The sequence below is a fragment of the Sinohyriopsis cumingii genome, chromosome 2, assembly GCF_028554795.1.
Source record: "Sinohyriopsis cumingii isolate HCF-2022 chromosome 2, ASM2855479v2, whole genome shotgun sequence".
Lineage (NCBI taxonomy): Eukaryota > Metazoa > Mollusca > Bivalvia > Unionida > Unionidae > Sinohyriopsis > Sinohyriopsis cumingii.
This window is the reverse complement of record NC_142962.1, coordinates 131463898-131480607: the sequence shown is the minus strand read 5'-3', so window position 1 is coordinate 131480607 and position 16710 is coordinate 131463898. Positions and strand designations below refer to the sequence as shown.

Below are 16710 nucleotides of genomic sequence, written 5' to 3'. Positions count from 1 at the left end.
AGGAAACTCTTTGTGCAGAAAATAAAATCGCATTTTCAGCACCATTGACTTTGACCATGGACCTAGAAGCATGAATATCAAAAAACTTCTGAACTTGCATGCCACATATGAGGACTGAGGGAAAAAAGACTACAGCAGACTAAAGTTATGTTGCAGACATAACCTTGTCTGTGGACCAACACAAGGAAATGGCTCTATTGCTTTTTTTCACCTGCACCTTCAGTCTGGGGGATAAAAAGAGACAAAAATTACTTAATAAATTCACAAGTTTTATTTTACACAAGTTTTCACTTAAATATATAATAGCAAAGATTTATGCAAACAATATGTACATCATATTCTTGACTACAATAAGCACAAATCTTATATCCTTTCAATTCTCCTTAAATCGAACAATACATGCAACTTAAAGCCCATTGCCAATATAACAATAATGCATATCTGGGGGAAAAGAATGCAAAGCTATCTGAAATTGGATAAAATTCATGAATTACATGGCTTATAACAAGTCTGAAGAAAAATACAGGTTACGTTTCATTTCAACTGGCTCTCTTTTTGTGCCACAAGAAACCTGTTTTGTTCCATTTAGAAGCTGTATAGGGATGACTCTTGCAAATCTAATATCACAGTTCATACAAGAAAAAAACATCAACACAAAAGGGGTGCAGGTAAAACTTACAGCCAAGTGGTACAGAGCAAAATGACTTGGGTAGGAAGCAGCATATACAAATGGAATAATGGGAATTCTTGAACAAAGTTACTTTTTTTCTTTCTTTAAAAAAAAAATATTCACATGAAAAATGGTGATTCTTCACACACTTCAAAGTTAAATGTCACAAGGTTTATCATATCCTGTTATTTACTTGGTTCATGTTCCAATTAACTTCCATGATTTAATTATGCAAACTTTTCCTTTCCTGACCATTCCATGTTACCAAGATAATATGCAGTGCATTTAAATATATACTTTGGTACATTTTTCATTAAAGCCAGATAAACATTTAACATTTTGATTAAAAGATTAAGGAATTTTCATCAAATCTGAAAAAAATGTGTGTACATAAACGTCACCTTGCCACACCATATAAAAATTTAAAGATTACCATATCAATCAATGCAAAAATTATTTAAATCTGAAACCCTACCATGTTACTGAATATAATGTTCCCGTAATACCATTACCACCCAGGGGTCACAAGGCAATATGAAATAATACCGGTGAGAATAAGCACAATTACTAATGATTTCCTAGCAAGTCACTGTAGTTCACTGGTAGCCCTGCAGTTTAAGGGTTGTTGGAAACCGTGTGCGGACAGTCATGCACTTATTTCTATCAATGAACAAGCTGTTCTTCTTGCAGGAAATTTCCTTCTCCAGGGCCATTCGGTTATCCTGCAGATCTTTGAGGGAATTTTCAGCATGGTTCAACTTCTCATAGAGTGCATCAATTGACTGTGAGATCTCATTCACCTCTCCTACCAGCCTGGAAAAGTTTACAATAATTCATATTATTATCATTATTATCACTACCATCATCACATCATAACCATTACTACATCATCATGATCATCAGAATCCCAGTCACAATCATGAAAGACAAGGCAGTAAAATTCTTCCTTTGCAGATAGAGAGATAAATTGATAAAATCTACTAAATAAACAACCCACCTGTCATTTTAAAAGCCTGTATAGTTCTACGGGAAAGGCCATTAATAGAAATACTTCATGATATGCAACGTTCCCAATTTCTGTTTAGTTTCTTTAGATTCAAATATGTTGGGGGGTCAAGAAAAAGGAGCTGGGAATCCATTAAAAGTATGCTTTATGCTGGCTGAAATATCCCCTAAGAGAAACACATTTTTTTCTGTAACTAAGGCAAACAAGTTCAACAGGCCAAAAATGTCACTTAAAAGCCATATCATTTAACAGCATCCAATTGCAACACCAATTACAAAAGTCAGAAAATATTCATTTTAAGATGTCTTTTAAATACTTCACTGATTATAGTAAAGAGCAGAAGTCCTCAATAGCATACTGGCAATGATATGGTTATTTAGTAATTATAGTAAAGAGTAGAAGTCCTCAATAGGACACTGGCAATGATATGGCTAGTTCAGAATATTTATAGGTTACTGCATTTGTATGGGAAAATATGAATGAGTTTTTGGATGGAATACTGCACGACCTTGGGAGTGCAGTATATCCTTCCGACAAAATTAGTTCATATTTTCCCATACAAATGCAGTAACCTTTTTATTATATGCTCATTTTTTTAATTCTACCTTAGGTTTAATTATATAAACAAAATACACTACAAGAAACAACGTAAATGAATGTATGCTGCATTCCAAACTAAATACACAAGCGTATATTCATCATTACAAAAATCAACATTATTACTGCGCACATAACTCCGCAAAGATAAATTTGAACTTAGTCATGCGCTTGACATAACTTTCGAAAGAAAATGGCGTGTCTAGTTAAAATTGAAATTTGGAGTCATATTGTGAATGAATGTGCATTGCAACAACTTTTCCATTTGATCTGGAATGAATAGATTTTGGTATTGTTCTCGATTCTAGGTAATTTCATGATTATGGACTGGATTTGTATGTGACAATTCCTCATGAAATACATGAGACTGAAGAAGCGTGTTGACATCTGCAAATGTGTTTCTGTTTCTGTCACTGAATGTCTGAAATCATAATGTGGGAAAAATATGAAGTCTTTCAATTGCAAATTATCAAAAAGACGCTATGGAATTTAATGCTTATTTCATTTTGAGTGCAGTAAGAAGGATGCAATTACACTTATCATCGAAATTACAGCACAATTTCGAAATGTGTAATCCAGATTGAAAACCTATGACATGGCTCATGTAATTCGGATTTGCAGAATTAAGAAAATACATGTTGAGGAAATTCAGGATGTAAAACTTAAGTATATATTATTTTGCCATTCTTATCACCAGCTAAAGAAGAGAGTATATGACTTGTCACTTGTATGTTATTTGTAAGGACCTTATCTTGTGTCAATTATATAATGTAGCTAGCCTAAATCCGTAACATTGTATCAATGCGGAATGTGCCAAAGCAGCTGGTACGTGGCAGTCCATGAAACATCTGTTTTAGTTCATTCAGAAACAAATTTAAACAACCACAATGTAAAGAGCCTCTTACGCGAGTGTACATGATTTGTGTACAAATCAAAAGTGCTGGCATCTGTGTCCTTTGTTTGTTTACAAAAGAAAGTAGTTCCTTTATGTACGTGAATGCTATATGTGTATTGTCGCACGGATTCAATATCAGGTAATACTGCACGATTCTGACAATGTAAAGTTAACGGGGAAAAAAATGAGCATATAATAAACATGATTATTGCAAGCTAGCATCATACTTGTATTGCACTGGATCTCTGCACAATTCCACTCCAGGTCTGTAGCTTCGGTTTTCTAATCGGGTCTGGGAAACCTTCATTGGGTTCTCCTTATCACGAATAGCCAACTTCAGGTTGTCAATATTCTTCTCCATACTGGCAATCTCGGTGCAAACCTACAGAAAATTAAAGAAAACTTTAACAAATATTTATTTTTGTAAAGGAAATTTATAATGACACACTTCACCATGAAGACCAAATAATAAACTTCTCAGTCAGCAAAATATAAGAGGCTAAATCAAATACTCAAATGATCACCAAAGTTTCAACAGTCACAACATGAGTAAAGGAAACATACCCAGTACTGTTGTTTGCCAAAAAAATGTACAAAGTTTTTTGCTCTGTTTATGCAAACTAAATGTCTGCCTCATGAAGAAGGCATTATTTAGAAAAAGTCTTATCATAATGTAAATTGATGTGTAAATTTATTTTTCTTGTATCACCTGTGATCACTGTACCCCAGTCAAAATGTCAGTGTAACTCCAAGATGAATGGTGAGAAAAGCAGTTGTGTTATCGCAGCAAAAATGGGAGTCATCTTTTGTGCCAATGTGATAGGTATAGTTCAATATCTTTATCTACATGTTATATACCTGTGAATTAAATCTGTCTCTGATAAAAAAAAAGCTTCATTTTTTTAAGAGAGATATGAGTTACATCCCTTTTCATTAATGTGAGGGATCATTCATTATTTACATCTTCTCTGTAAAGACATGTGATGTTTCAATTTATGTATTACTAACAACAGACAAATAAGGCTTATTTTCATTCTTTATTCATCACATGCTCTCACATAAGCCAACTGCCTTTTGATTTAAGCAAGTTGAGCAACTGGATAATCTGAATATTGTTTTAAATGTGAACAGCTTTTTCAAAGTCTAATTATACAAGCCTGCAAGACAAAGAATCAGTCCACTGTTTCACTGTCATTTGTAGGTTCTCAGTTAACAGTGGTACTTGCTTTGTCATGGTGCAGAAAACTAAGATCAATGATTTGTTTAAGAGACAATGATGATTTCACTTAGAGGATTGATTAAAGTGAGCAGATACATTAATTTTGTGTGGCTCATAAGTTTGTGGGAGAACAACATGTACATGTATGTTACAGTTGCATTCGTAATGTAGTATAAATGTAAAAATAACAATACAAATAATAATAATAATAATAATAATAATAATAATAGTATTTGATGCATGATATTTGTTAAAAACCAAGTCTGAAAAGGTGAACCTGCATGCATAGGTCCCCTGTGTACACATGACTACACTGCCCTTTCCCATAGGTGGTTGCTAATGATAAAATACAGTGGAAGGAGAGAAATCAAAGCCATGTCAAATAAATCACATGGTATAAATTTATTATCATTCTTTTTGGTTTGTTTAATATACCAGCTGATCCTGAATAATACCAGTCCCAGTCATACACTGGCAAGTTCTTAAAAGTTCTCCATGTTAAGTTTACAAAAGCTGTACCTTTTTCAAGTTCTCTTCCATCTTGGTCTTAGCATCTTCCATCTCTTGGACTCGTTTGTTGAATGCCATATCAACAGTGTCGCACTGCTCACGCATATCACGGGATGTATCCTCCAGGACATTGTCAATCAACTGACGCAACTGAATGGATGCCATCCTCTCATGTTCTGCACGCACAATGTTATCATGAGAGAACTGGGCCCAGGACTCAGGGGTAGATTGACTATAAGGAAGTTTTTTAAAATAAAAATTAATAGAAATAATAAATGTTTGATTAAAGAGGGTGACTCAAAAATATGTGTATACACACAAATTTTCACAGAAATTCTTTACTCTGTACAATATAGACTGAATATTTTTATGATACATAGTACCTTACTGGGCAGAGAATTGGAACATTTAACTTAAATGGAAACCAATTTACTTTGTGCAGTTTTATGTTTATATGTTACTATGTTTATCAGATACTATGTTTATTTAATAGTATCTTTCAGGTTTTACAATTCACGTCTGATTGTACTGGTGCAAAAGCAGCTATAAACGAGTTGCAGAACTGATCATATAATGAATAAAATATGCTGAACAAGATATTTGTATAATGAACAATAATCTTCTCCCTGATTTCATGCTCTTACATTTTTAAATTATCTTATTAGAAGAACCAAATTTTATTTCATCATCTGTAAGTCTTTCAATTCAATAAGAACTGTTTTAATTTGGTCTTGAAAGTTAAAATTATGTTAAATGTGACCCTAAAAGCAACTCCATCAAAAAGAATGTGAGGACAAAATAGTATGAGCTACCCACACTCTCCATTATTGGAACAATGAGCTACGGATAAAACCATTAATTTACACCCTAGATCTCGAGAATGTAACTCACACCTTAAATTGTATTAAAATGTCCACATGAATCATTAATATTAATAAGAAAATCAATATTGACATTCTTTATTACTATGGGTTTCCACATAAGATGACTCCTGTTATCACTATTTTATTCACAAGTGCCTTTGTTTATATTAGAATATACCACACTCAAACCAGCTTCAGTATGTTCCTACAAGGTTAAATTTAATGAGTCCAATTTAGACATATATCAATACATATTTGGTTTAATATAAAGTCTACCTATTCAAAACAACCACTTTTAGCAAGTACTTGTGTTCACATTTGAATATACTGTAAACAGTGTTTACTTCATATAAAATGTACACGAACCTATGTCATCAAGTCGTCGACCTTCAGCTAACCATGTCAATATTGTATATTACCAATTCTTCAAACTGGCATTCAGAATCATCAGAATCAAGTGATTCTACATACAGTTTATGTCAGTCAAGTCAATTTAAGTCAACAGTTAACTTTCCAAGGCAACAAGTCACACTGGAGCACAGGTTAATACTTTTACCTTATATATACATACACAAACACACAAATATGCCAACAATTAAAGATGCAACTACCTTTAATTACATCATTTTATCAATCCATTGGATCTCTGACTTCTTGAATCCTTCTCAGTGATCTTAACATTGTCTAGCTTTGTTAATTATTAACTGTATCACTCTGAGTTGAATCAATCAATGGATACAGAATTAATTAATAAATTAAATAACTTGCCATACAACTGACCAATTAATAAATCAATTGATTATGGTACCTGAAAACTTAGACATAAATTGATCAATCAGTGACTTTCATCATTCAGATATTCATAATCAACCTTTGAATACAATTATGAGTACAATCAGTCAGGAATTAAGCAGTCAATCAATTTATTGACTGATTTTGTTAATTATGTAAATGAATTCAATTAATAACTTTCAATTTACAAGTAATGGTTTATCTATTTATGATTTTATCATCATTTTTTCTTACATTTCCTGGAATTTTGCTGATCCTGGGTAGAACTGTTTGTTTGTGTGGTGGTTTTTCAATGCGCCCGATAATGAATCTATTTCAAGTGCTTCTTTCTTGTCACTCCAATCCATTTCCAGATTCTGTTTGGCATCACGATTTGCTCTGTAAAAACAATGAATGTTAGTAATGTATGTATGTATGTATGTATGTATGTATGTATGTATGTATGTATGTATACATGGATGTATGTATGGATGTATGTATGGGTTTAACAGCACATCAGCACAATCCTGATATTATAGTGCAGAGCAAGTTCAGGTTTCATAAAATTAACATGCATAATGAATAAAACAATAGAAAAGGGTCAAATCCTTAAAATACAAAGTAATTTTTTTTAATAAATCACAATCTTTCACAAATTCCTTCTCAGTCCTTCTTAGCTGGAACATCATCAAAAGATGGATCCTAAAGCAGTCATAAAATTCATTAAAAAAAATGATGTATCCCTTGAGGAACTCAGCTAATATGAATTTCTGGACCTTTTAGCACTCATTTTGAACCATGGAGTATGTATACTGAGCTCCTTGTAATATGTTTAAACGAAAGTCTATATATTTCATAAAAATCTGTTAGTCCTGGAAGCAGAGGCACTCACCAATGAGAGTTCTGGTATGTAATGCATACCTTGTTTCAATGAATATCTTGTCACACAAAACTTATTGGGACACACAAATGTTTAGCTATAGTTGACACTATTATTTTAACAAATTTTTATTAATGCATATTATTACTCACCATCTTTTGGTTTATTTTAAAAAATATATATATATTTATATAAACAAAATAAACACTATCAGTTTATTCTGACAAGTAAGCATTAAAAGGTGGTCTTAAACTAAATTCAGATTTATAACTTTACTTCTGTTAATCAAATAATGCAACACTATTTATATGTGTTTAAATGATTTTCAAATTAATAGCCCATAATAAAACAGGCTATGATACCTATTTTTCCTCTCTATATGAATTTAAGACATTTCTTTAATAACTGAAGGATCTCCAACATGACTAAGTTCACCAAATCCTTTGAACATTTTTATTATGCTGTGATTTGAAAGAAGAAATACTTACTTTATCTGTTTTTCAGCTTGATTTATTGTTTTCTTGAGCAAATCTTGAACATTGTTTATTATTTCTACCTCCTGCAACAAAAGAAAAGTGAGACAACTAATAATTGACAATGTTTATATGCTTTCAAACATGAAGAAAGCATTATCTTCAAAGCTGACATATTCAGTGTCTTTCTATACTGGCCAGATTAAATTAACATTGAGCTGAGTAAATACTATCAACATTGTTATGTGCCATATCAAAGACATGTAAATATGATAACTGTCCAGTTTGAAATGGTTCACATATCCAGAGATAATAATATGGTTGTTATTACTTTTAGTGCAAAGCAAATACATATTTTAAAGGATTGATAAGTAATGTTTGTCTCTTTTCACTTGCCATTAGCTTCCTTCAGGTCAAAGGTTCTTCCCAGGATCTTTCTGGGTTTGTCCTCCACCAAATATACTGGCCACTGTATATAACATATCATGTGCTGAAAAATGGCCTTAAATCCCAGAAAATCAAACCAAACATATGTCACCTTTGAATGAGTTATGTAGGAGGTTTATTTTTATTGAGGGTACAAGGATATTGGTTTTCACGTTATCTACAAGTATTATTCTTGCATGTGATACTGTCTGTGATTCATTTTCCCATGGTTCAACATTAACTCAGACATTTTCCAAGAATCAATATTTAAAGAGTCTACACTAGCTGTCACAAGAAACCAGTTACCATATAATTTGTAATAACCTTGAAAAAATATATTATTGTTTTGGTCTGAATTTGTGTTAGACAAACTCTGTACTAAGAATTAAATGAACTTTAGTGTATGTCACTGTGGTGATGTAGGCACATTTACTTATCTTAACTATTAACTGTTCTAAAATGTAATACTATTAAGGTTTAAGCAAAGTCTATTCAATCCTGATTGTTGAATGTTCTGCACACTAAATCTCATCAAAAAACATCCAGCTGAAAATCATTGATTGTGATGGACTTTTACAAACCTATGGCCAAGTAGTTAACTGGGTTGAAAAAAAGGACATCAGGTCAAATCAACCAACAACAGGGTAGTACAGTTGTTTTTCAAAACATGCAGCTTTCACTGTAACATTACATCATGCAACATTCAATTTGGTTGATGCTGGATCATACCTTTAGGTTGACCTAGTTCAAAAATATCCACATACTTTAGCATTGGTTTTTCCATACCTTTTAGGAGTGTGTATAAAATGGCCTTAAAGGAACATGAGTGCGTGGGGATTGAAATGAAGTGAATAATTATCATTTAAATGCATCAACGCTGACATGACCTGTATGACTTGTGCTTTATTTCTACAACTTTTTGATGATGGCTAAACTAAAAGTTAAATTATTTCAATCTAAGTATATTGTAAGCTTTACAAATAAAAAACATACAATTACCTTGAGCAATCCAAGTTCTACAGCATCTTGTACCAAATCGACACCTTGTCTTCTCTGCCGACAGTTGAGGTTATCTGTGGCAATATGAAGGGGGATCTCTGTTGCTCGATATGCATTTTCTAACCTCTTCTTTTGGGACAAAAGAAGTTCAGTTTCATCTATAACATCTCTTATTTCTCTTTCCAGCTCGAACTTCCAAAAATTAATGTCCTGAATGCGCTCCCCCAATTTCTTTGTTACCTCTGCCTGTGTTTTGTTGGTAGTTTCCTCTGTTTCGTTGATAGTGCGTTTTGACTCGTGGCGGATTCTTTCAGCATTATCGCGATCTACAAAGGATTGGTAATACTTTGAATAATTATTCTCATGCCATTCAGCAGGGTTGTACTTGGCCGACCTGTAGCCCATAGTAGATATACCCATATCATAGCCTGTGTTTCCTGTATAAGCTATCTCCATGTCAGCACTACGAGACCCTCCCGATGTATCAACAAGGATTTCGGGTCTCTCTGGAGGAATTTCACGACTTGATAAAACTGCAGTCGCCATCCTCTATCTTAATTCTAACCCTAAAGTTGCAATATAACGTAACCCTGTATTATTTACACGAGTTGCCAGTCGACTTTTTCATGCGTCCACCGATTGCAACTCTATGTACTGCAGTCTGGCAACAGCCTATTTGTTTCATGTCGCTATGGTTGCATTATCTTCCTGTCCACGGCTGTCACGTGGTTTATGCTGCCCTCTGGCAGGGAGACTACTGCCGCAGTATTTATTAATAATAGTTATATGTCTAGTCGGCATGATTTGAAACAATAATTCACCATAGGCTCTGATGAGCATTTTTGTTTTCCGATAAGACATATATATATATATATATATATATATATATATATATATATATATATATATATATATATATATATATATATAAAACAAAACAATAAAGACGTTAAACCAGCATGATTATGTATACATACGTTTGTGTTCAATAAATGTTGGTTGACTCGGTGAACGCGTTTGTTTTCTCGAAAGATGAACATAAGTATCACAGCCGAGTATTATTAAAGAGAAAAGAGAAAAATACGCCTCAGGTATGATCCGGAGGATCAAAGGCCAATATAACACGTGTTATATATGTCTCTTGACCTCGAAGTTGCGAATATTGTTTCAGATCGCAAATATATCTGATCATCTCCCTGTCCTAACTTCCCTTCGTACAGTTTACGCGAGTGAGAAATTTGAGAGTTTTGAAGAAAAATAACATAACTTTGAATAAATTCAGTTTTCTTGTTAGTGCAGATGTGAAAGCGTCCAGATTATTCATAATTTCTGAATTCTGAAGATTGGTTACCAGTGCCAGATTAAGCTAGTGTGTGACCTGCAGTATATGTTATAAAGGTGCCCTAAAAAAAATAAAAAAATTAAAAAGAAATAAAAAATATTGAAATACATCAATTTTGAACTTGCATAATAAAATTACGCAATTCTTAAACTCTTCAACCAATATGAGTTGTCTTAGATTTTCTTAATCTTACCCAGCTTTCTTGGCTGACAACCATTTATCAAATAATTGCATTTTTTGTTGTTGCAATTTCGACATGGAGTTGTCTAGTTTTCATTATAGTTCCTAAACTTTTGCTTAGAAACCTCAGGTGCGAAATCACAACCCTTTAAAATGCATTCCTTAACTAGACCATGATCAACACTTTGTTTTACTGACAGGGAAGTGTAGATGTCACGATCTTTGCCAAAACATGCATTTTGTAATAACAGAGTCCAATGCTCTCTTGGTCAGATCAAATTTTCAGCAATTTTCTCAAATGAGGAAAATATTTATCTACTTCTCTTTATTTAAATGGTGGTACTAACCTAATATACTTCATACATAAATTTGTGTCTAAAGTGGGGACGTGAATTTCACTTGCCACCTCTAATTCCTTTAATCTAAATTGAAATTCTCTTTCTTCCTTTTCTCTTTGTCTTTCCTTCTTGTCTCATTGTGTGTGTGTATATATATATATATATATATATATATATATATATATATATATATATATATATATATATATAATTTTTTTTCATTAGTCAGTCTCTCTCTCTCTCTCTCTCTGCAATATTAATTGTGCAATTTCGTTCTCTCTCCTCCTTCTCCAATTGCATTTTGTTTTTTTTTTTCTTTCTTTCTGTAACTGCATTTGTCTCTTCTTTTTGAAGCTCAATCTTTGTTAACTTTATTTCATTCTTGTATTTTAATCTCAATACAATACATTTTATGTTAGAGCTAGATGGAAACCCACTAATCAAATCCAAAACATTTTCCAAAACATTGTTTTCCATTAAATATTCGACCAAAATATTATTATTTCTTGCTTTGTTTAAGAAGCCTTCGCCTAAGTAAATAATATTTTCTGGCAAGTTAGAGCAATTCATCCTTCTTTAATAAGTTCACCTTAAATTACATCGTAAAAGCTTGCTGGCTTCACTATAGCTTTATAAAATGTGAAATAATAGTAGTTTTAGTAGTTTTACATGCTGTCAAGCTTTTCATTGTTGGAGGTAAGTAAATCTTGCTATAGTCGGCAATCTCATAATGCATAAATAGAGATGATTAGTTTTGAAAAATACCCGAACAAATACAAAATGGATAAAATAAATAATTATTTTATCTTGTACGAATAGGTAAGTGCCATTGCTCGAGAAGATTCGTCAGAGAATGATACCACTCTCTGGAGAACTAGAGTAGGAACAGTAAGGGATTGGCTCCCTACCTTCTTTTATCCACGCATATTTACACGTCACGCAAAAAATTGTTGGCAACGGTGGGATTGGAAGAGGGTGCTGGTGTAAAAAAATTTGTTAACACGGCGTATAGAACACTAGATCACTAATTAGCGAATCTTTCCATGATACTTTCGGGATGGTGGGTGGCAGTTTGGCAAGAGCGGCGCATGACGTTCAAAGTCTAATGTCAGTGAGAATATTATTCAGATTGTGAGTGGGAACGCAGAAAAGCTCAAATAGAGCATTGGAGCCTTTGCTGATGGAGGTGGAGCCCGTCGGTGTGCGGGTTCAAGCGGCGAAGGAGTAAGAGGAGTTCACTCAAGGCAGATCCTGTTGAAGAAGGTGCTTTTCTATACGTCCAGGACAAAACAGAGGAAGCGGACGTTTTCACAGAGGCGGGTAGGAAACATATTGAGAAAGAAACAAAAAAAAAAACAGTAGTGTGAGGATAGCCGCCAATCCACCCAAACAATTCAAATCTTTTTTTGGTGCTATCTCAAACCGGCAACATTGTCGCAGAAGCAGGCCTCCTCTTCTCTTGTAATCTTTCCTAACTGAGTCTTAACGCTAAAGTTAAATAAAACGCACCTTTTAAGATCTCCAGTGTCAGGATGTTCATCAATCTAGGGGTCATGGCTCTGAGTAACTTAAAGAGGTCAACTTCTTGGAGTTGACCTCTTAGTGCCATGGCTTGATAGTTGACTACAATTTTATAATTCCTGGAATGACTTACTTATTGTATGAGAGTGGATAGAGTGTATCATGTAGCGGGTACTATGGGAGCGCTCTTGGAGGTGCTTTGGATAGCATCATGACCAGTATGGTTATCTCCCTGCAACGTCCCTACAACGAGGATGGATTTAACAGCCTAGAACCTGGCGCTGGTGCCTGAATTGAACCGACATGGGTGGCTGCCATGGAGCCGGTGCGGCCTTTTATCGCTTGGGGACTGGTGTGGGTCGTTCGGTGACTGAGATTGACTACCGTGCTCGGAGGGCCAGAACTGCTGCCAACACATCATATTTGTTCTTAGTGATATTCCCCTCCTTCAGTTGAACTTTCATTCTCTCCATTCTGGGCATGGCTATAGTGGACTATGGTATCCTATTGCGTACTGCCAATCTCTAAATGCAGACTTTCTGCTAGTAGTTGTCTGCAAATGAGGACAGGCGTATGTGTGCAGTTATATATGCTATTACTCATGAGCATTTTCTAAATAGGCGACTGGTGAGGTCAGGCGGATTTATCCTCTTGCTACAGCACGGTTCTAATACGACCGTAGGTTGCCTTGCGCATAGGATGCGATTTCGACATAGTTTTGATCTCTTTATACTGTCAGCTTGACGGCCTGGTGGCCATCTCCATATCTGTTACATATGCGATAGACAGCAAGAGTGCTTGCTCTCCACTTTCAGCAGGTCAGGAGTCAGATCCTCTCTCTGTGTCTCTAAGCATTAACAACACAACAGGAAGTTGCACGGCCTAAGGGCATAAAAGCTCGTACCTTTGCTTCTTTGTGGCCCATGATTTTAGATGGTATATTAAAGTAGCCTGCATCTTTAGTTAGTTTGTGTTGTTCATCAATTATTGCATGATGTGACTGTTCATTGTAATCCTTCCTTGCGGCTATTGCGTCCACTAAAACCATTACTCCAATGAAACATTTCGGTCCAGTATAAGTAAAGTATTCCATATCTTTGGGAATACACCCTACAACAACTATTGATGTGGATTATGATGATATTTATCCCATTCATACTATAAAGCAGCAACTATCGGCACTGGTCGTCCGGCAACAAGCAATAATAGAACTTGATTAATATTCCACCAATACTCGCCTAATACCATTACGGTTTCCCGGAGACACCTCGCGTCTCTAATTGCAGGAAGCAAAGTCATAGGAGATGTCAGTCGACTTGGGTATTTTCTGACGTCGTTCAGACATCCCTGTCACGACGTTGTGATCTGGTCAGCAGCTGAAAAGGAAATAATCCTTGTGGACCTTACTGTGCCGTGGGAAGAGGGGATAGAAGCGTTTCATGAAAGAATGAAAACCAAGTACCAAGAGTTGATAGGGTCTTGCAGGGGCAGAGGATGGAAAACATGGTTGTCTGCTGTGGAAGTTGACTTTAGAGATTTTTCGGCTCAGGCAGTCTTGGGGATGCTCAGTGTATTGGGAATTAATGGAAGGGCGCGAACTCAACATAGATGCACAATCACTGGGAAGAGCCGCAGAGAGAGAGAGAGAGAGAGAGAGAGAGAGAGAGCATCTAATTGGCCCTGGCTCAGACGTGAAGACAAAATATGGCAGCCATCACTACCTGATCACTACTCCTGCCCGCAATCTGGTGGGCGTTTCGAGATAAGGGGCGAAACATCCGTGGAAAGATGGGCAATAGGAAGATGACGTTTGTGAAAAGCAGTTAAACCAATCTGCACTCTTTTATTTGGAATTATCAGTGACTTCCAGGAAAGGAAGGATGACAACCACTGAAAACTGGTGACTCCTGGAGAGTCTGGTGACTCCTAGGATAGAATAGTATCTGGTGATAGATGTGGTGACTTATCGTCGTACAGTCTTTGGAAAAGGATAACTAAAGCATGCTACAAGTGATAACAGACGGAAATACCCCTAGGGATTTTCGAGAGGACGGATACAACGACGACGAAACGATTAGTCCAAACGACATTGAGTGGTTTTACGGACGAAACAAATTGCTATTGCGGAAAAGTATGTAAGAATGATAGAGTGGTGAGAACCCATCAGTCCAAGACAGGATTAAAACTACGTGGCAGGCAGCAGCAACGCACAGATTTATTTATTGTTTTGGTGGCATCCAGTCAGGTTTCCATCCACAGTGCTGGGAGCCTCTTAGCTTCTGCTTCATCAGTGACAGCCAGCACAGATGTGATTGTAGAAAATCACACTGAAGATGTGTTCTTGGAAAGTAAGAATGGTGGCGTCAACATTTTTCCCCAGATGATCGACGATCAGCCTCTATTACGCAAGACATAAACATACAAGAATTTCCGACCAACCAGGATGGAGTCAACAAGCTCTGATGATATTTTGACATTCCCAGAAGCACGGGCGACCCAGGAGGACCTTTCAGAACAAGGTTTGGAAAGAGAGGCCTAAGTTCTGATTGAAGAACCCTAACAAGCATCTATTAGCGAGAGAAAGATGAAAACAGAATGGCCGAATACGACAGAAAGCACTTGTTAGCAATTTGACCACGATCTGGACCAAAATCTTGGAACAACTATACAGGATAGTATTGAAGGAAAACATTTGTTTATGCAGTTGGAAAAGGAAGATTTGGGCTCGAGAGACAGAAAAACAGAAATGAGTGCGCCAAGCCAAACCAAAGGCAGCGAGAGATTACAAGTATACAAAGGGAGCTAGATCTGCCTTGGAAACAGTTCACAAGAGCAAATGAAACGGAAAAGGAGGTTTCGATGCAGCAGAGATGGTCTTAGATCAAGACTGAAGACATTCAGGGTAGAGAAAAGTATCAAGAGGAAGAGGAAAGAAAAGAAAGAAGAGAAGAAAAAAAACAAGAAACGAACAGCCATTATCTTCAATCCGTACAGATTTAGTCCAACCTTCCTAAGGGGGAAATGTCTGGTGAGAACAGCAGAAGAGAGTTAGAAGAGTTTTTGAAAGCTAATCACTCTGATAATCAGCGAGAAGAACCTTTTGGCTGAAAAAGAGAGTCCCTAAGAAGACAGGTAATCTGTTTAACAAGTTTATTCAAGCGGGACAACATCAAAAGACCGCAGCGGTGGAAAATGCAAGACTGTTTTAGGAACAAAAGTCATGGGAGATGTCAGTCGACTTGGACAGTAAACTGCTATTTTCCGACGTCGCTCAGACATCCTTGCGCCCTGACGTTGTCATCTGGTCACCAGCTGCAAAGAAAATGATCCGGATGAAACTAACTGTACCATGGGAAGAGAGGATAGAAGAGATTCACGAGAGAAAGAGAACCAAGTACAAAGAGTTGGTAGAGTCTTGCAGGGGAAGAGGATGGAAAATATGGTTGTTACATGTTGAAGTTGGTTGTTGAGGGTTTTCCGGCCCAGGCAGTCTTGAGGATGCTCAGTGCATTGGGAATAAAAGGGAAGGACGCGCGAGACAAATGCGCATGCACTGGGCCGGGTCGCAAAGAGAGCGTCTTGTTGGCTCTGGCTCAGACGTGAAGACAAAATATGGTATCCATCACAAACGGGCAATGCCTGATCACTACTCCCGCTCAGCCATCTGAAGGGCATTCCGAGATAAGGGGTGAAACATCCATAGAGATGGGCACTCGGCTGATGACGGCTGTGGAAAGCAGTTAAACTAACTTTATCTACACTGGTGTGTTGGTTATTATCACCCACCCGATGCTATGCTACCATGACCGCCAAGGCCTGCCTGGACCCACCCTCTAACTACTCCCGGGATGTACGAAAAACGTTGCTGCTAGGTGACTTTTTAACACAATCCAGTATCTGGGGACTCAAATCTGCTCATTATTAATACTGCCTGAGTACATGCATTGATGACAAGTTAGAGGCAGTCATGTGCGCTATTCATGCTAGTATAACCCAATTTGCAACTAGTTCAAGAAATGC

The 16710-nt window shown here is 36.0% G+C and overlaps 1 protein-coding gene across 1 annotated transcript; it reads right to left on the bottom strand.

The window, feature by feature from the left end:
- Positions 1–252: 252 nt before the first annotated feature.
- On the bottom strand, positions 253–9991 carry LOC149805847 (tektin-4-like). The gene is made up of 6 exons (XM_089950570.1): positions 9310–9991; positions 7900–7970; positions 6787–6930; positions 4907–5129; positions 3396–3550; positions 253–1483 (listed from the first exon to the last, which is right to left on the bottom strand). The coding sequence occupies exons 1-6, from the start codon at positions 9853–9855 to the stop codon at positions 1267–1269; spliced, it is 1356 nt and encodes a 451-aa protein (XP_089806696.1). The 5' UTR covers positions 9856–9991; the 3' UTR covers positions 253–1266.
- Between the last annotated feature and the right edge of the window lie 6719 nt (positions 9992–16710).

What these genes read in the sequence shown, in the direction of transcription:
- LOC149805847 (XM_089950570.1), bottom strand. Translation starts at nt 9,855, where the DNA reads ATGGCGACTGCAGTTTTATCAAGTCGTGAAATTCCTCCAGAGAGACCC. An exon ending in CAAGCTGAAAAACAGATAAA is followed by an intron (nt 6,931 to 7,899) that starts GTAAGTATTTCT and finishes TTGTTTTTACAG; the next exon opens with AGCAAATCGTGATGCCAAAC. An exon ending in AGAGATCCAGTGCAATACAA is followed by an intron (nt 1,484 to 3,395) that starts GTATGATGCTAG and finishes AAACTTTTCCAG; the next exon opens with GCTGGTAGGAGAGGTGAATG.